This window comes from Halichoerus grypus, chromosome 6 (assembly GCF_964656455.1).
Source record: "Halichoerus grypus chromosome 6, mHalGry1.hap1.1, whole genome shotgun sequence".
Taxonomy (NCBI): domain Eukaryota; kingdom Metazoa; phylum Chordata; class Mammalia; order Carnivora; family Phocidae; genus Halichoerus; species Halichoerus grypus.
Window position 1 is genome coordinate 174,787,624 of NC_135717.1, and position 21,543 is coordinate 174,809,166.

The 21,543-nt window shown below is 35.2% G+C and overlaps 1 protein-coding gene across 2 annotated transcripts in view; it reads right to left on the minus strand.

Annotated features, from left to right (window-relative positions):
* SMC1B (structural maintenance of chromosomes 1B) overlaps positions 1-21,543 on the minus strand; it is a 67,021-nt gene that overhangs the window by 35,981 nt on the left and 9,497 nt on the right. For both annotated transcript variants that reach the window (XM_078076728.1, XM_036120571.2), the window contains exons 3-11: positions 19,753-19,865; positions 19,460-19,663; positions 16,796-17,034; positions 14,610-14,868; positions 13,537-13,677; positions 10,029-10,111; positions 9,240-9,447; positions 6,610-6,795; positions 5,050-5,229 (exon numbers count right to left, since the gene is read on the minus strand). In XM_078076728.1, the coding sequence (XP_077932854.1) occupies positions 5,050-5,229; positions 6,610-6,795; positions 9,240-9,447; positions 10,029-10,111; positions 13,537-13,677; positions 14,610-14,868; positions 16,796-17,034; positions 19,460-19,663; positions 19,753-19,865 (1,613 nt within the window). The remainder of the gene's footprint in view (positions 1-5,049; positions 5,230-6,609; positions 6,796-9,239; positions 9,448-10,028; positions 10,112-13,536; positions 13,678-14,609; positions 14,869-16,795; positions 17,035-19,459; positions 19,664-19,752; positions 19,866-21,543) is intronic.

Genomic DNA, 21,543 nt, shown 5'->3' on the forward strand with positions numbered 1-21,543 from the left:
GTACACACTAGATCCTTCTAGAGTCTGGATGTCAGATTTAGCAAACAGAAATAAGCATGCCCAGTTAAATGTGAATTTCAGATAAACAGTGAATAGTTTTTGAATATAAGTATGTCCGAATATCTTCTTTGGCAACTCTATTCTAGGAGACAAGTTAGGGATGGTTTTCATTTTCCTTTTTGAGCTCTCTTTTCCAAAATTTCTAAACTGCACATTTATTAACTTCTATTTCTGATTAAAACCAAACATAATACTGACAAAGAACCTCTATAGGGGCTAGCTTGGAAAGAAGTGTACCAAGAACTCTGTGCTACTAAGAACCTGCCACACTGTGTGTGGGATTACAGTGCCAGCACCCTCTTCCCAGCTGCCAAACTCAGGCAAGTCAACTTTTCCTCTTTGAGCAGGGGTACAAACAACGATTTTCTGAGGTTCTTTTCACTTTATTGCTTGGTTGACTGTTGCTGTTGTTATTGCAACCATTTATATCGCATGCACTGCGCTCCATGTAGTGCATTTATGCTCTGATTCCATGTTCACAAGCCGCCGAGGTAGATACTATTTCCATTTTATAGATAGGGGCTAAGAGATATTAGGTAACTTGCCTAAGGCCATACACAGGGACTAAAGTCCAAGTTGGTCAAACATCTATGCTCACGTTCTCAACCACCATGTTATATACCTCCTTCAATTCCAAAAACGTAGTGAGCAACAATTCATAGAATTTGTGGATGTTAGGGGTTTTAATAGTTCCTGGGTTTATTAAAACAATTTATTTCTTCTAAAGGTTAATGTAGTCTTGGATAACCTATTTTTATTTGATTTACAGTCAAATTCCTATTCCAGAAGGACTATAATTTTTATCTCCAGCCTGTAATTTCCTTGACTTATAGCTTACATTAGTTGGCCTGGGCAGTAGTCCTATGCCTATGTTGGGAGTTACATTACTGAAAAATAACTTGGCTGACACAACTGGGATTTCATTTAAAATAAGGAGTTAGAGGAATTTTTAAATAACATTAAATAAAAGTTCAAGGGACTATGGTATGGGGTAGAAAAAAAATTCTTTGGCATTAAAAACGTATTCTGCAAGATTACCAACCATTTCACTGAATCAACTTCCAACTGTTTCAAGAAATAGAGTTTCAGTGTTATAAACTGCTAAGGTAGCATCTATAATTTTTATGTTATGTGGATTATATATATATTTTAAAGTTGCCTTTCATTCGTATGAAAAATATACTTTAACATTTTATTTCTGAATGGATAAGATAGTCAGATATTTCAAAGTCCAAAAGATACAAGACTGTAGAGTGAAAAACTCCCCTGGCCCTTGCTACCCATGTGCTCTCCCAAGAAGTAATCAATGCTGTGAATTTCTTATGGATTCTTCCAGAAATGTTTTTCATAAACATATACATGCATACATCTATTTCCCCATTGTTTTACACAGATGGTCACATACTATATACTAGTCTACATATTACTTTTTAAAAAAACTGAATAGATCTTGGAGATTGTCTCATACTTGTCTATAAAAAACTTTATTCTTATTTAAGGTTGCATAGTATTCCTTTCTATGAAAGCACTATAATTTTATTGAACTAGTCTTATCTGGATTGTTTCCAATTTTTCCTGTTACACAAAATGGTTCAATAAATAAATCTTGTATATATATCATTTCATATACATGTGAGTTTATCTGTTATGTGAAGTTCCTAAAAACCACAACATGGAGCTGATACAAACTTATACTCCCACAGCAGTAAATGGGAGGGCCTCTTTCCTCATAAAGTGTTATCAAACTTTTTTAATGTTGATCAATCTGACAGGTGAAAATAGTATTTCAGTGTAATTTTAATGGGCATTTCCCATATTTTAAGTGAGGATGAGTTTTCATATTTAAGAACAATTATATTTCCTTTAATAAAATAAGTTTATCCATATCCTTTGTCCATTTTTCTACTTCGTGTTCTTTTCCTTGTTGATTTATAGGAAAATTTGCTCTTTACCATGAGCTGTAAACGTTTTCCTTGGTTTGCCATGTCTTTTGATTTTGTTTATGGTGCTTTTGGCCATGGAAAAATTTTTTAGGTTTATGTAAATGTACCCACATTTTATAGTTTTTGCATTTTTTGTCATATTGAAAAGGTCTTGCTATTTCTGACATTAAGGAAAAATTCCCCCATGCTTTCTCTCAGTATAATTGCAACTTCATTTCTTACGTTTATACTTCAAATCCATCTGAAATGTATTCTGATATAAAGTATGAAGTTTAGATTCAGCCATATTCTGTTCCAGATGGTACCATTTTTTCCAACCTTCTGTACCCTGCATTTTATTCTCTTGTTCAACATGTGTAATTTTTGGAAAAATGATCTTTTCATGAATTATTAGCTAGTTAATGACCTTTTCTGGGTCTGTTTTTTGCTACACCATATTAAAGGGCAAAGCATAAATAGATATTTCACATACTTTTTTGAGTAACAATCATCCAGTCTATGGAAAGGAAGCAAATAATTGTTTCTCTGGTTAAGGGGAAGGGATGGAATAATCACATGTATTCAAATAGATTCCAGATTTTAAAATTTTGTTATGTAAAATTAAAAAATATTTAAAAATTGAGTTATCATAAAAATCTTGATGACCAAACTATAGCTAGCGGAACTGTTGTAACTTATATTATGTATATATATGCATATATACTGTATGTAGTTTATATATAAAATATCATTTTGTGATTTCACCTGCAGTATTTGAATTAAAAAAATTCTAAAACATGATATCAAGTCTATAGAAAGATAAGTCCATGGAAAACCAAAAGCACAAATGAAGACATCAGATAATTTCTGTGAAAATGTGACATCTATCCAAATGTTTTACACATCCTAAAACAGAAAATTCTGTAAGTGGAATAATAACAATAGGAAGACTATAAAAGCCCCTAGAATATATTTAAGATAAAAATAAGACAAATGAAGCAGATTAAAATTTTGAAATAATGAAAAGAAAACAAGATACGGTCTAGAGGAGAAAAGCATTAGTTACTGTGAACAAGATGTAAGCCGTTTGTTGAATGAAGGAAAGAATAAAGTCTTATCTTCATGTGACTTCTTTAAATTGACCACACAAATCTTCAAAAGTCAGTTTTAAAAACATATCTTACAAAGATACAAAAATCATTTATAGCCTAATTAGGTAGCAAAATAACCTTAGTAGCTCACTTATTATACCTCCTTAAATTTAATATGTAGAAATCAATGACAGTGATTACTAAAACAGTGATTGAATTCTCATTAAGATTACTAATAAGTCAATCAGAGAAAGACACGTATCATATGATCTCACCGATACGAGGAATTCTTAATCTCAGAAAACAAACAGGGTTGCTGGAATGGTGGGGGGTGGGAGGGATGGGGGGGCTGGGTGATAGACATTGGGGAGGGTATGTGCTATGGTGAGTGCTGTGAATTGTGCAAGACTGTTGAATCACAGACCTGTACCTCTGAAACAAATAATACATTATATATTTTAAAAAAAGAAGAAGATAGTAGGAAGGGAAAAATGAAGGGGGGGAAATTGGAGGCGGAGACAAACCATGAGAGACTATGGACTCTGAGAAACAATCTGAGGGTTCTAGAGGGGAGGGTGGTGGGGGGGATGGGTTAGCCTAGTGATGGGTATTAAAGAGGGCACATTCTGCATAGAGCACTGGGTGTTATACGCAAACAATGAATCATGGAACACTACATCAAAACTAATGATGTACTGTATGGTGACTAACATAATAAAAAAAAAAGATTACTAATAGAAGTACTAAAATGTCTGAAATATTAATCATGTTAGATAAGTTAATAAGTTTAATACTGAAAATCTCTACTTTTAATAAGAAAAGTCTGTTTTGCATTAATTTGCAACTGTGGACATTCCGGATCTAAGTAAAAAAGAAAAATGACCAAGTAAAAAAGAAAATGACCAGCACTCTGTGAGAGCTATTTGCTGGGCACTCAAATGGCACTGTGCACGTTATTACTGAATTTAACCCTCTAACCCTACAAAATAGGTGCTATTATTTCCCCAATTTTATTTTATTATTATTATTTTTAAAGATTTTATTTATTTATCTGACCGAGAGATAGAGAGCACAAGTAGGCAGAGTGGCAGGCAGAGGGAGAGGGAGAAGCAGGCTCCCCACTGAGCAGGGAGCCGGACTCAGGGCTCGATCCCAGGACACTGGGATCATGACCTGGGCCAAAGGCAGACACCTAACAACTGAGCCACCCAGGCGCCTCTATTTCCCCAATTTTAGATGAGAAAATTAGAAATGTAGAGATTAGCCTTAAGTCATGTGATTAATTACTAAGTAGCATCACCAGTCTTACCTCATACCTTATGATCTTGGATACTAGGTTATACTTCACAAATGCAGTTAAAAAAAAAAGAAGTCAAGTAATTTGAGGAATTTAACATTGCTTAACTAAATACAACTATTCGACTAAGTAAAACAGTATTTTTAAAATCAAAATCATTCCTTTGAGGTTAGGATTCAGTAACCTCATTTCAACTGTGCTATTTCTATAACTTTAAGTGTGTTAAAACCTTGAACATGTAAAAGGATAGTGTCTGCATTAAGCTAGGGAAGAACTAAAATAAATACCTAAAATCTTTTCCCTGGTATTCAGAAACACATGCACTATATTGTGAATGCCAGGAAAAATCAGAGATTCACCAAGAACATTTATTGCATATCAAGTAAAAAAAAATTAACTGCTTTAGACTATGATTACAACAAATCTAATTTCCAAAATATAATTTATGATAAGTATGGGGAATACTATATGGGGAGTATGGGGAATACTATAGAAATTAATTCTTTGAAAACTCAACTGATATAACAACCACTAAAGCCATAACTGTCTTAGGTTCTACATTGGTTTTCCTTCTAAAAGAGAGCATATGAAAGTGTATATAGATATTTGTGTGTGTATAGTATGTTAGTCTTATAAATACTGCTTCAAGTTATCCCAAAGTATGATGTAAGCCTCTTACTTTCCGTCTCTCAGGTCCACCGAATGCAATATGCCTTGCTTCTTCCACAGTCTCACAGACAAGGCCATTTCCACACACAAACTGAATTACTTTCTTCAGCTGAGGAAACTGAGTCTTTATGACATCAATCACCATTTTACAGCCTTTAATCTCCCTTAATCTTTCATTGATTGGCTTGATCTAAAAGGTTAAAAAATACTTGATATATTAGATACACTAAAATAAAAACCAAATAGTACATCCTCAAAAAGCATAAATAAGCATAACAGCAAAAAAAATTAACAGTACGTACTTATATATAATAACATTTTGACAAGAAACTGATGAACTATATATCCCAACAGTGGCTCATGTAACATTTAAAGAAAATATACTTCAGCAAATCCAGAAGACATAATTTCCAGATTCAACTCTGCCACCGACCAGTTAGGACAAAGCAATGCATGAGCAATACTCTCAAAATTAGAACGTCTAGTGGGAGATAATACCCATTTACGTATGTGTCAAAAGAGTGGCACTTCATGGAACTCAGAAAATCATTTTAGGCTTAAATGACCAGGAAAGCCTTCAGACCTTCTTTGACATGACTTCTAAGCTGGGTTTGTAAATAGAAAAAAAAAAAAAAAAGCGTCTGCAATGATTACTGAAGAACAGCGAGAATGACCTCATTTTTATGAGAAGAAACCAGTGAGAACTAATGACAAGCAGGACTGAGAGTTAAATGCAGGGCAGTCCAGTCTAGGGCACAAGCTCTAACCACTGCTGCTCAGGGTCTTGAAAGCTGGACCAAGTGGAGCATTTTCTTTAGTAGGCAATAAAAAAACCAGTAAAGGACACCAGCTATGATAAAGGCAAAGTTCCTGCTGCAGTAATTTATTCTGGATACTTTAAGGCCTCTCAATACATACCTTAAGGCCCAAAATTTAGTCTGTTCCACAACGGGCTGATATGTGTTTACTGCAATGTATGTAAATCTGTGATTGTGTATTTAACAGTTGAGACCCAGGGTTGGCATTTCATGGACAGACCATATGTCTTAACTGTTCCTACAGTTTACTATAGAACAAAATAAATTGCTGGCTAGTAGGCAGGGTGGTATACTGCTAGAGTAATGTCCTCAAAATCAAGTAGAATTACGGCAAAACTAAATTAGGAAGAAATGATATTAAATCAAGAATTACTATTCTTGGGGCGCCTGGGTGGCTCAGTTGGTTAAGCGTCTACCTTCGGCTCAGGTCATGATCCCGGGGTCCTGGGATCGAGTCCCACATTGGGCTCCCTGCTCAGTGCGGAGCCTGCTTCTCCCTCTCCTCTGCCCCTGTCCCCCTTGCTCATGTTCTCTTGCTCTCTCTCCCTCAAATAAATAAAAATCTTTTAAGAAAAAAATAATTACTATTCTTTGCCTACCAATACATTAACACCAGCCATTTGAATGACTAACTGGCATCCAAGCTATGATTTTTTTCAATCGCTACTATAGTTTTAGGCAATAAAGACATACTTTAAAAGACAAGATTTTATCACTAAGTGCTTATTTAATAAGCATTACAAATTTCTTACATCAAGGTAATCTAGAGCAAGGAATGTCTCTGGTTCAGCTCTTTCTTCCTTCAGAAATCGAATACAATCTTTTGCTACCTTTTCAGAGGCTACGACGATGGCAACCATGTACCGGCCAAAAACTTTAGTAACAGCCAGCTGGTATTTCTTATGAATAGGATGACAGAGGTCAAGCAGTCTTCCAAACTTAACAGGTTTCAAAAAAAGAGAAAAACAAACACATTATTGAGGAACATATAATTCATTGTTTCTTATGTAACAAGGCACAATAGACCAAAAACTAATTTTATAAAATTATAAATCTATTTGAACAGAGTCTTATTCAAATGGACATAGGTTTCATCATGAAGTATCCATTTAGGTGTAGCACTTCACGTAAGAAAAAAGTAGTGTGGAGGGATTAGCCTCACCAAAGTATTAAAATATTTTACAAGGCTATGATAATAGTATTCATCCACTCTCTTAGTTATTAAATAAGAATTAATGAGGCACCTACTACATGCAGATACTCAGCTAGACAGTGTGTGAACATTATTGAACATAATAGACACTCTGACCTCACCAAGCTTTCAGTCTAGTAGGGAAGAAAGATATAAATAATAATTTCAAGCACGTACAAAATAGAGCAATAATACAATGATAAAGCACAAAATGCTCTGAGAGTTTGTAACAGGGACCAGGCTGACTTGAAAAGTCAGGGGAATCTTCCTATGAAGAAATGTTATCTGAGGTCTGAAGACTGGTCAAAAATTAGACTGAACATCAATACCTTTACTAGAAAAGGTCAGAAGGTCAACCATCCTGTATCAATGCTCCCCAGAATACCTGAAGATTCAATTTTACATCTTTCTACTCTTTCTTCATTTGATAGGTTCTACTTCAGGAATACGAATTTCTTTATGATAGACCATCATTGTCTTTAATATTTACTGTCCTGCTCTTTGTTTTTTCCTTCTCCATTCACCTGTGATTAATTCAAATCTTTCTTCTAGGTCAGTAATTTGATTTTCATCTGTGTAACCCATTCTCCTTGCTACTTGCAATTTATTAGTTCAGTAATATTGTTTGTTCTTGATTTGTTTTCATAGCTCTACATTTTACTTTTTGTTTTAGCTCATATGTGAATCTGGTTTTATGAATTCAAGCTCTTATTAAATTGTCCATAGCACAAATTACTTACGGGGGATTTTGTTCTGTAACCTTCTCCCAGACTAGGCTCTTAGACTTCTAAGTGCTTTTTAAATTACTCTTTCTCTTGATTGTCATATGGACCTATAGCTAACATATTGATTCTTTTCACCTTGCTTATGTTTAAGGTTCAGCTCTGTTCAGACCTTGAAGTTGCTGTGGTGGATAACTGTTTTGATTGCCTCACCTAGGACTGAGATGGTAATTTCCTCTGAGCAACAGGTGATGGAATAAGTATTTTCTGATCTATTTCCTAGCATCTCAGGGCTTGGAGGACAGGAGCAAGTGAGAGCTGAATTGAGGCTGTGTGTATCTTTTGTTTGAATACCTGTTTCACTCTTTCTTCTGAGTTTTTCCTTACCAAGTTTCCTCTACCATGGGAGAGGAGGGAAAATCCCATTTTTGGGAAAGGGCTTTGAATTGGCCTTCACTTCCACTTAAGAACATCAGAGGTACATGTTCCTTGATTCACCAGTTTTTTAACCAAAAGGAAGCAAATACATATGTGTTTGCTTCCTGCTAGATTAAGGAATACTTAATCTAGGTGAGAATTCTCAGAAAGTAATCAATTTGTTAGTTTTCCTTCTGCAGAATTAAGAACAAGAAATGTTATCATTTAATCTTTTTTTTTTTTTTTTTTAAATCATGGACTATCACCATTTTCTAAAGTCCTGGCATTAGATGTAATAGCCATTTCCTTCTTTGGTTGTTAAACTCATTTTTAAAACTAGTTTTGCCATTTTCTTTGGTACTGGGGGGAAGGATTCTGTGACCCAGGCTTACTCCTTCATCACGATCTAGAAGTCAAGACCAGTTTCAAAACAGTTCAAGTGGCTAACAGGATCAAAAGTTAAAGCAGGCCCTCATAAACTAAGGACGGCACCTGGAGTTAATGACATGAGAGTCAGATGCCACAACCCTAATGCCAGAGGAAATAATTCTGTGAAGTTGACACCCCAAGCAATAGGTTAGATATTGGTGTATTTGAGCTGATAAAATACATTAGCAAAAGTGGATACACAATCAGCTTTACAGAATAAAAATTCATTGTTTCAAAAGTATGCCAATGATGTCTACTGAAAAAATATTTTTAAAAAATTGAAACCATGAAGAACATGCAGTTTGAGGCTATCTGCCTGGGGTGGGGGGGTAGACTATTTTATGGCACCCCTATCCTTTGGGGATACTGGTTGTAACTTGAGGACTTTCCGGGTAATACGTTCACATCAATGTTTCTCTCCAATAATTACTTATCTATAGACACTACTGGAAATTATTTAAATTATGTTGCAATTATTTACTATTATGTTTTGAATATAATAATCAAACACAAAACTAAAAGATTTCTGAAATAATTCTGCTTCCTAAAAATGGTAACATTTTTAATCCCAAATAAGAAAGCTTAGCCTTTTTGTTTCAATTAACTATTCATTTCTAATTACCACAGAATCTGGGTAAAGTCTTTTAAGGTGCTCCAGAACCTCTGCTCTCTTTTGCTGACGGTTCCCCTCATGGCTATCAATTCCGGCATTCTGCAATTCACTTTTAATAAGATTCAATTCCTCATTAACTTCAGACATTCGTGATTTTGTGTTTTCAATTTCACCCACTAGGGTTTCCTCTTGCTGTTTTTTCTCTTTCAAGCAATCCCTACATAATAATAACAACAAATTGCATAGCAAAAAAAAAAACAACAAAATTTAATTACAAGATACATTCCATTGTGGTCTAGCATCTCAGGGGAACAGAATAGTGCTTATCAAATTTAAATGACGAAAAATACAATAAAATAAACCTAGCACCACACATGGTCAAAGAGATTTTGATCATTCTTGGTTGGTCCAGAAGATACATTTTTCTGAATACTGAGAAAGTAAGGATAGATCGCTATAACCAGAGCACTCATTGTGGGCTTAGTGATAAGTAAACGCCAATGAAAAATAAAAGTTCTGGTGGTAGGATACTTAGGTCATATCAGCTTTCGTGTCTTAACTTTTACTATAAAATATCAATACCAAAATTTCACCACTTGAAAGTTTATATTTTCAAAACTTAAATATTGTATTTACTTATGTGGTTAAGTATAATTTTTAATTATCTACAATGAAATGAAAAAAAAAATGGAGGAGTGAGAACATTAGGATACAGTCAGTGGAAGTTTTCATTTCATGAATATCCCACAAACATACCAGACCCTTGAGACATGAGAAAGCCATAAGGACTGTACCCACATGCATGTTTTTGTATACTCCTCCAACTTCTCTATTCGTTTTTTATGATCTTCTATCTGTTCTTTTATTTGTTTTAGATTTTCCTAAAATAGGAAAAAAAGCCATAAAACCAATATCAGCAACTCCAAACAAAATTATTTTTCACTATATTCCTAGAAATTACTATAGAATTGTAAGGTGTTCTAAATTTGAAGCATATCAAATATAACCTTATGAAAACACTCGTAAGAGTGTTTTCTCTCTCTCAAAAAATAAAATAAATAAATGGGCTTTGCTGAAGAAAATGTAAAAGGCCAGGGTCATCATCATACAGAGAAGTGTGTCAAGGCCTGGGTATTCTGCTCAATACATAATAGGGGATAATCAGACTGTCTTGGTACCAGGCATGCTGGATTTGAGATGCCAGTTGTCTGGGAAAAACCAAACACTGCCCAGCACCTAGTGACCTCAGGTTCTGTGGAAAGTTAAGCTCCTCCTGTCCCAGAAGGGAGTCACCAGTCCTGTGGGAAACTGAGTATGGGTACAGATTTCTCCATCTCTCTCCAACCTGACATGTTATTCTTCTTCTACTAACTATTCTTCTTCTACTAACGTTTCTGTACTCAAAAGACAACTGCAACTCAACCACCACTTACTGACATCTAAATACAAGGTTCACAATGGACAGTTATAAATCCTGCCTTTAAGAAGCTTCCAGTCTAGTAGAATGGTACCAATTAACTGCTTTTTCTTCAATCTGATAAGAGCCCTTAGATATAGATTATATATATAGATATAGATATAGAATAAGCACAACGGGTGATTAGATGAGGGAGAAATTATATTCAGGTTTTTGGTGGGGAGAAAAAGCGGGCCAGAGAAGGCTTTGTGGTGTGGTGTGGTGTGGTCACTACAGAATTTAACAGGTAAAGATGAGTAGGTTTTTCCAAAACTAGCATGGACAAAGGCAAAAATGTACAATGAGTATTTGCTGAAATCCATGTATAATTTTATAATGTGACACTAACTATACAAGTGTTTTAAAAGTAGTTACTGCTCTGGTACTACATCCGTTTTTGTCCCTCCGCAAAATGTCCTCTCTTCCACTCGTGATTATCAAATAGTTCACCTTTCCTACTTGTTCGCATTTTCATCCGCCAACTCACAACAAGACTAAAATGAGATGCAGTGCAGTGTAGGGGTTGAGACTTACTCTGGAGACAGAGTGTTTGGAACCAAATCCCAGCTCCTCCACTTACTAATTCAGTCAAGTTAACTATCTTGTGCCTTGATTTCCTTCATCTGTGAAATTCATTAGGTCGACAAATATTTATTGATTCTCTGCTCTAGATAAGGAACTATTCCAGACACTTGGGACGTATCAGTGAACAAAATAGACAAAGATCCCTGCTTTGTGGAGTTTACATTCTAAAGGGGGGAGGCAGACAAATATAATATGTAAATTAAATTGTGTGCCAGGATAAATGCTATTGGAGAAACAGAGCCGGAGCAAGGGGAGCTGAAGTGCAGCAGGGACTATAATTTTAAACAGGGCAGTCAGGGTAGGCCTCATTGAGAAGGCAACATTTGAGCAGAGACTTGCAGGAAGTGAGGGAGTTAAAAATGAAGAAATGTAGGGAAAGCATGTTCCAAGCAGAGGAATAACCCATGCAAAGGCCCAAAGGCAGAAATATGTCTGATACAGCTAGATCACAGGGAATAAGAGGAGATTTGAAAGGTTAATTGGGGTGGGAGAGGTGAACAAATCAGGTAGGTCTATGTAGGGCACTCAAGAACCTTGACTTAAACTTTATGTATGATGGTGAGGCACTGGAGGACTTAAAAAAGAGCAAGTTTCATGATCTGACTTAGATATTAAAACCATTTTTTTGGTACAGTGCTGAGACTTGTGGAGGAGGTAGGAATGGAAACAGGGAAACCTAGCAGGCTACCACAGTGGTCTAAACAAACAAACAAAAAGATGGTGACTTGGAACTGCAGCAGTGGAGAGAAGTGATACAATTTCTGGTACACTTTGAGGGTGGAGCCAGCAGAATTTCCTAAAAGAGGCAAAAATGGACTCCAAGTTTTCTGGTCTGAGCAACCAGTCAGATTGAATTGTTATCACATAAAATGAGAAAGATCATGTGTGGGAAGCATTTGAGTGTGAAGATCAGAAGGTCAGCTTGGGATTTAAGTTTGAGGTATCTATTCAACATCCAGATGCTGACAAAGCAGCTGGATATATGAGGTTGTGAGCAAGAAATACAAATCTGGGAGTCGTCAGCAGATGATATTTAAAGCTATGAGAATATAGATCACCAAGGCAGAGAATGTAGAAAAGAGGAAAAACCAGGATGAGAACATAATAATACTAATATCTACTTCATAAAATTATTTGAGGATTAAATAAATTGGGTTCATAGCAGGGCTGTAAACATGGTATATACACGATCTGTACAAATAAACACTATATTATAATATTATTGCTGTTATTTCTGGAAAATGTCAGACCTGTTTCCAGAGACATATTTCATTTTGACATCCCAGTCCTCAGCTTCTTCATCTCTACCCTAGAGCAAATACCTACTCTATAGTATTGTGAGACATATAGGAGCTAATGAATGCAAAGTGCCTAGCAAAGTAATCAATAAACATTTTTCCTCTAAATTCCAAATATCCACATATAAATCAAATGTATATATAATTCAGAACCATTTCCCTTTACAATTCTTATCAGAAATGGTCCTGTTTTCAGGATGGCCCACTGACTCCATAAAGTATCACAAGTTGTTATTACTGTTGAATGCCTCAGTAATAATTTTATAGGCCAATTCTCAGTCTTTGGAAAAGGAGGTCAGGAGGCATAGAGGGAAAGACCAACTACTTCACATATCATCACACTCCCTTTCGTCTTGTTCAACCTGCCCATCTCTATGAGGTAGACACATCTGTCCTCATCATACACATGAAGAAATCAAAGCTCAGAGAAGTTAAATACTTTAGTTATTTCTCAAGATTACACAGGTCAGTGACAGAACAAGACTGGCAGGAAACCAGGTCTGCCTTACTCAGGGTGGGGAACAGGATCATGCTGTCTTGCTGGTCACTTCCCGTGTAGAGCATCAAGCTCCTCTTGGGCTGTGTCCTTAATGTTTCCATAGGACTCTGCATTCACCTCTGTTATGATACTTGTTTGTTTTTTCCCTTTATCTATCCTCCTCCTCACATTACTGGACTAAAATACATCTAAGAACAAAAGCTGTATGGTCTGCCCTTGCCCGTCACTGCACAGATGTGTAGAAAATGCTTACCAAATACATGAAAGAAAGCACTGTCTACTTCTACCTTAGACCATGATAAAAGAGCACCTGAATGGTACTAAGCAGCAAAACAGGGAATCCAGAATTTTTTAAAATTAATTGCTTATGTCTAGTGTAAATCAATTTATATACTGAAAAGCTGATATGAAAAGAGAATAAAATTTCATTGAAATAGTTTCCAGTCATGACTGCACAAACCAAGGTACCTGAACTTCTCCATGCCTCCTCTTTTCAAACGCCAGTCTTTCTTTGTCAGCCTTCTGTTCCCACTGCAACTTTTTCAGCTGTTGGGTCATTATAGCCACTTTCTTTCTCACTTGTTCCTTAAGTTCTTTGTAATGTTCCAGCTGTAGAAGGAGCATTTAAATATTACTAACTCACATAAGAAGCATGAGAGGAAGTTTTTAAGATACTATTTACTAGCAGATAATTAATCTTATCAAAAGTTTTATATAAATTAGATGATAGTTTGCCATCTTCTGCAGGTAAGATAATATGAACCCAAAATGAACCTCTTCTTCTTTAAAACTGCTTAGAAAGATAAATAAGGTATTCAAAACCAACTTTATAACGTCTCTGTAAGAAATTCTTAGAAGAGAAAGGAGATTAAAACTAATAGTCCAAAAGCAAGAGGAGTTCAGATAAAATTACATCTTTTATTTATATAGTCACAGTTATTTTAGTATATATATCGTGATGTAAGATTATCATAAGATTACTGAAAAATAAATGATAAAAAATTCAGTTGAGAGACTTTCAAAAACTCTGAATTACAAATTCTTGGGTATCTACTACTAATTTATTATAATTAAACCTTACATACCAAATTGGATATTAATTCACCATCACATTTAAACCACCTCAAATAATCAACTTCCCTCCTGCCAATTAAGTGGTCATGTTTCTTCAAAGCCACATATATCTGATTTTTAAGTTTTTATAATATTCATAAGGAAAAAATTATTACATTAAAAACATAAGAACATAATTATGTAATTTTTTTACAAAATGATACCAGGTAGTCTTGTTGAAGTATTTGCTATGACTTTAATTAACTCACAAATGTTATAATGCCATCTAATCTTATAAAGTAAAAATAGCCTAGTCAATAAAGATTAAGTTTAGACTCCGAATATAGACTGAAAATTTTCAACCCCCATAATTTAGATGAGGATTGTCTGAGGATAATCTCTCAAAATATCAGAGAACATTCTTTAAATTGTTTCTAAGAAGCTGAAATTATAGAAATGAAAATTTTCTCATTTGTTGACTTGTTCACCTGACTGGCTTCTAGTTCAATGTCTCGCCCCTTGTATAAGAGTTCTTCCTCAACCTGCTTTTCAAAACTTCTCCATGCACCATCTAAATCAACCAGCTCTGTCTCCAGGGCTTTTATGTCATCTTCCTGTTTAGAACACTGTTTCTCACTGTCCTTTATTGATTTCTTAGCCACGTCTAATTTCTTGAGGTGGTGAGAAGTGTTTTCTTTGGCTTTAATGTATTGAGGCCTTTTCTGATTTAAAAGTGCTTCAAGAGATCTAAAAAGAAAATAAAGTTTGCTTTAAAGTAAATTAAATCTATACTATATAAAGGAAGGAAGTTCTTTTGATCAAATCATACATTTAAAAATAAATTCTAAAAATTAACTTTCAGAGACTGTAAGCAGATCAGTGGTTTCCAGAGGAGGGGCTGGTGGTGGGGGTGGGGGGTGGGGGGACTGAATAGGTGGAGCACAGGGGAATTTTCTGAGTGGTAAGCTACTCTGTATGATACTATAATGGTGGACATATGACATCATGCATTTGTCAAAACCGATAGAACTTTATAGCACCAAGAGTGAAGCTTAATGTAATGTGTGCAAATTAGAAAAGCTCACTTAGGAGGTCAAGGGATCCTAGATGGAATATAACCAAAGCATCTACTACATTACCAATGTATGAAACCACCTTACTGAAGGGGGTGGGGAGAAAAGTGCTAACATAAATAACTTTGAAAATGAGTCATGTCTATAAAACTAAAACAAAAGGAATTGTACATAAGCATTATACTCTAGTTGCTAAAGTTGATCCCCATGAGGATATGTGTTAACAATTCTGGTACTGCTATGTATGATTACTGGAATTGAAAATGAACAGCAAAGGGTAAGATTTCATCCTTTTTGATGGCTGAATAATATTCCATTGTGTATATATACCACATCATCTTTATCCATTCATCTGTTGATCGCCATCTGGGCTTCTTTCCATAGTTTGGCTATTATGGACATTGCTGCTATAAACATTGGAGTGCAGGTGCCCCTTCGGATCACTACATTTGTATCCTTTGGGTAAATACCTAGTAGTGCAATTGCTGGGTCGTAGGGTAGCTCTATTTTTAACTAGATGAAACTGGAGGATATTATGCTAAGCGAAATAAGTTGGTCAGACAAAGACAATTATCATATGGTTTCACTCATATGTGGAATTTAAGAAACAAAACAGAGGATCATAGGGGAAGGGAGGGAAAAATAAAATAAGACAAAACCAGAGAGGGAGAAAAACCATAAGAGACTCTTAATCATAGGAAACAAACTGAGGGTTGCTGTACGGGAGGTGGGTGGGGGAAGGAGTAACTGGGTGATGGGCATTAAGGAGGGCATGTGATGTAATGAACACTGGGTGTTCTATGTAATTGATGAATAACTGAACTTTACATCTGAAACTAATGATACACTATATGTTAATTAATTGAATTTAAATAAAATAAAATTTAAAAATAAAATAAAAAATAAAATGAACAGCAGCATGTGGAAGCCAGGTTTCTCGCTGTTGGAATGGAGGTTATAGATAGGCAAGAGAAGGCCAACATCAACAGTGGTATCAGTTTCATATTATCATGTATTATACAGATAGTATGTCATATAACAGATTATCTGTTGACATTCCTGATGTGATGAGAATGACATTTTACCCCATGGCCTTCCTCCTCAAAATCCATAAACCTTACCTTTTTATGAGAAAACTACCAGACAAATCCAAATTGAGAGACATTCTACCAAAAAACCTGACCAATACACCTCAAAATTATCAAGGTCACCAAAAACAAGGAACGGCTGAGAAACTGTCATAGCCAAGAGGAGCTTAAGGAGACACGATGACTAAATGTAATGTGGTATGCTTGATCGGAAACGGGACACTGGGGAAAAATCAGAAAACATGAGTAAAGTATGGACTTTAGTTAATAGTAGTGTCTCAACACTGGTTCATGAATTCTGACAAATGTATCATATTATTGTGAAAAGTAGGAGAAATTGAGTGTAGAGAATAGGGAACTCTTATTATCTTTGTAATTTTTCTGTGTATCTAAAAGTATTTCAAAGTAAAAAGTTTTTAAAAAAAATCAACTTTCAAAGTGTCACTTATATTTTTATTTTTTCTACCAATATACATAAAATCCAGCTGTTAATAACTATTTTAAAAAACTCACTTTAATTCTTTTTCTGTTTGTTGTAGTTGTCTGGTTAGCATTCCATGTTCTTTCTTCTTGGCTTTCACTATGTTTTCATGACGAGAAAGAGACTCTTTTGTGACACTCAAGTCCCTACTCACACGTTCTAACTCAGTGTTCAGGAAATTAATTTTCCTCTCATTATGATATAGTTGGAAAAGCTGTAATTGTATCTTGTTCATTTTCAGTTCTTCAAGGAGACTCTGGTAACGTTCTGCCTATAAAACAGTACAATTCAACAACACTTAAAAGGGAGTATACTTAAGGTGACTTTTCATAAACTCAACAATAGTACCAAAAAATGATCTCTAAGGAATTAAATTATTTATTATCTATTATTTATTATTCACAAGTTATTAAATTTGTGAAATAAATTACTTATGTAATTAAGAAATAGTATTCTTGTCAAAAGTAGCATTATTTGGAGGTTTCTGGATACAGTTTTATAATAAACCAGTAAACTAGTATATGATTTTATTTTCATATACTCAGTGGTAAGAACAATGAAGTGGCACCTGCTAACCTGGTCTTTGTCCCATTTCTGTCTTGACCTCAGAGTATGGCAAGTCCATTAATATTTCTGACATCAGCTTCCTAATATGTAAACTGAAGGAAGCTCTATGACTTGTAAGGTCCCTAGCAACTTTATTTTTATTTTTTTAAAGATATTTATTTGAGAGAGAGAGAGCACATGCATGTGTGCACCCACATGCATGCAAGCTGAGGAAGGGGCAGAGGGAGAGGGAGAGAAGCAGATTCCCTGCTGAATGTAAGTCTGCGGAGGGGCTCAATCTCTTGACCCTGAGATCATGATAAATTCAAGGATTCCAGGTAAAATTCCTGCTATAAGATATAATTTTTCTGTTAACAGGAATATTACAATTCTAAAATATATGTAAAATGGAAGAATTTCCTTAGCATTTGTACTATTAATAAAGGAATAAAGGGCTGCTTTGAAGGGAAAGCTCCTAATCAACGATGTATTCCAAGTAATAGGTAAACAGCCATTTGCCATGACATTGTAAAAAATAGGAAATTCAATGATTCTAACTGTCCTCATAAAGTTTAAAGTTCTGCAACTCTACATGTCTATACACGGTTTCAGTATGTTATGAATATCATAGTCTTTCACTGACACCGCCCCCTCCACTAACAAAACCAAGGATATACGCACACATGTAAAAATATGAAGAAACAGAGAAACATCACAATGAGAAACACATCCACCTTTCAGTTAATTCTTCAAATATTAATGATTGCCTACTATGTGCCTGACCCTTGTTGCTGGGAATGTAGTAGAGAAGAAGATGGAAACACTCCCTGCTCACATCAGCACTTAAGCTAGTTGTTCTAATGGTGGGGGAGGGGGAATCAGAGAGTAAACAAGCAAACATGATAAACAAGATAATTTCATACAGCAATATATGTTACAAAAGAAACAATAGGGTAATGCAATAGTACCAGGGAGGGGGTACCAACTTAGATTGGGGTATGGATAACAAATGCCTGCCTGAGACAGTATCTTTTCAATGACAACTTGAATGAGAGAGTACTGGCCATGCAAACGTCAGGCACACAGCTATCTAGGCAGGGGCAACAGCCAAAGCTCTGAGCTCCAAGTGAGCACATTATGTTCAATGAACAGTAAAGGTCAGTGGGTGGGAGAGTAGAGGAAACTAAAACTTGAGAGGTGGGCAAGGGGCCATGTAAGTAGGCTGGGGAGGCAGACTAGACAGAAGCACTGCACTGATAGAGGTTTTATGCAAGAGAAAGACAGAATCTGATGTGCATTTGACAAAGATCACTCTAAGTGCAAAAAATTATCAACCATAAATAAGGCACTATACTAGGCATTGTGAAGGGCACCAAGAAATACCACAGAACAGTATTTGTAAAGTGTGTCTATGGCTTCTTAGAGGTTCCCAGTACCCTTTTAGGGAGCTCCTGAGGTCAAAACTCTTTTCATAATAACATTAAGACCTCATTGGTTTTTTTCATTGTGTTGACACCTGCACCAATGGTGGGTAAAGCTGCTAGGCTTTAACATAAATAAGGTTTGATACAGAAGTAGATAGGAGATTCTTCTATTAAGTCATATATTAAGGATATTATAAATATGTGAAACAATGTCACCTTTCTAATTAGTTTTAGAAAATGCAGTTATTTTTCATAAAAATGTCATTTATGTCAATGTATAATGTTTACTATCATAATTTAATATTGACAGTTAAAATATATTCTTAAAATTTCTCAGTTTTAATTTCAAATATAATAAATATTGGTAGATATGACCCACATTAACACAAACTCTTCGGGGACCTTATAAATTTTTAAGAAAGTAAGGGGACAAGATCCAAAAGTTGAAAGCCTCTGTCATATAAGATATAAACCCCTCAAGCTTTTTAGTCAGTAAAATCAGACATTTTTGTGGTTGAGGTTGTACTGCCTATTAAGGAAAAAACAAAACAATAAAAAAAAACAGTAGAAACTACATCAAAAAGTTTATTTTAAATGAATAGTGGGCTTTCTTTGTCTTACATTATTTTTAAAACTTGTTAGTAATCCCAAGCCAATACCTAGCAATGCTAACAGACAGAAAGTCTTTGTATCCAAAACTTACTGGTTCCACCATCACAACCTTACCTCTTCTTTCTCTAATTTTGCGTGTTTGCGTTCTGAGGCTACATTTTTTTTCTTATTAAAATTAAACTGTGCATCCTCTTCAGCTTTCTGTAACTTTCTTTTCTTTTCCTCATATTCTCCTATAAGCTCTCCTGAAGTGCTGATTTCCTCAAAAAACTGGGTTCTTTCTTTGGGTTTTTTCATTGAAATCGATTCTACAGTTCCCTTTTAAAAACAGTAAAGCACATCAACATATAAAATATATGGATATATTTTTAAAATCATGAACGAAATAAACTAGTACAGCTCCTTACCTGAAACACTAGACAGTTCCGTGCTTTGATTATTATGCCTATCTTTTCCAACTCAGCTATGTACACAGAACGACTCACCGGATTATCATTAACATGAAATTCTGAGCATCCCCCTAAAATAAAAGAATAAAAACTATTATTGGAAGTATAAATACCAGACCTGTAACAACAACCTTTCAAAGTTTAGTAAAATTATTTTTCTTATTGAAATGGTTAGTTATGCAATAACATACACGTTACTAATAAATGCATATAATTAGTCAACAAATATGGCAAGGAGTATTCTACAGCAGTGAACAAAATGGACGAAAGTGTGGATCTCAAGTTTATACCCCATGATGCAGACAGACAAAAATGAGATATGTAACTACAATAAATATCACATGAGAAAATGTTAAGTGCTAAGGAGAAAAAAGAGCTGGGAAAGGGATATGGAAGTCTCTGTGTATGGGGAACAGGCATTACAATTTTAAATAGGATGATGTTATGGTCTGAATGTTTGTGTCCCTTCTAAATTCATATGTAGAAATCCGAACCCCCAAAAGTGATGGTATTAGGAGATGGGGCCTTTGGGAGGTGATTAAGTTGTGACTGTGGTACCCTCAGGGATGGGATTAATGGGTTTACCAAAGAGACCCCACAGAGCTCCCTAGTTCCTTCCACCAATGTGAGAACATAATGAGATGTCTGCAACCCAGAAGACAGCCCCTCATCAGACCATACTGGCGACCTGATCTTGGACTTCCTGCCTCCAGGACAGTGAGAAATAAATTTTTATTGTTTATAAGCTATTTGTTATAGCAGCACAAACAAAGACAGATGGGCTGGGAACAAGAACAAAACTGAGGCACCACACTTCTGATTTGAATATATGTTACAAAGTCACAGTAATCAAAACAGTATGGCACTGGCATAAAAACATAGAGACCAATGGAACAGAACAGAGAGTCCAGAAATACTGCATGATCTGACATATATGTGGAATCTAAAATAGTTAAACTCAGAGAAGCAGAGAATAGAATGGTGGATGCCAGAGACCAGGAGGAGAAAAAAACGGGGAGATGTTGGTCAAGGGTTACTAAGTTTCTGTTACACAAGATGGTATGTTCTGGAGATCTAATGTATAGCAATGTGACTACTGTTAACAATACTGTATTATATACTTCAAATTTGCGATGAGGGTAGATCTTAGGTATTCTCACCACAAAAATACACACACATGCACATGCAAAGAAAACAGTAACCATGTAAGGTGATACACATTTAATTAGCTTGATTGTGGTGGTTACTTCACAATGTATATTAAAACATAGATGTATACCTTAAATACATGCAATTTTTTAATTAGCATTTCTTTCTTTCTTTCTTTCTTTCTTTTTTTTTTCAAAGTAAGTTCTAGGCCCAAGGTGGGGCTCAAACCCATGACCCCAAGATCAAGAGTCACATGCTCTTCTGACTAGGCCAGTCAGGAGCCCCTAGATACATGCAATTTTTACCTGTCAATTATACCTCAATAAAGATGGGAAAACATAAATTATGATGATTTATTAGATAAATAGAGTGCGCTAGGGAATCTTTACTGTAACAGAGACTTCTTAATAAAAACCCAAAGGAAGTGAGAAAACTCACCAATAAAGGCATCTATGTGGTAATGTGGTGAAATACTTAAGTTACACACTAAGGTATAAGTATTTCCAGAATTATCAGTGACTGAATCTGGGAAAAGTTAATAAGACAGTATTTATACATTAGAACATTAAGACCATGTTCTAGTGTACCAGAATGAAATAC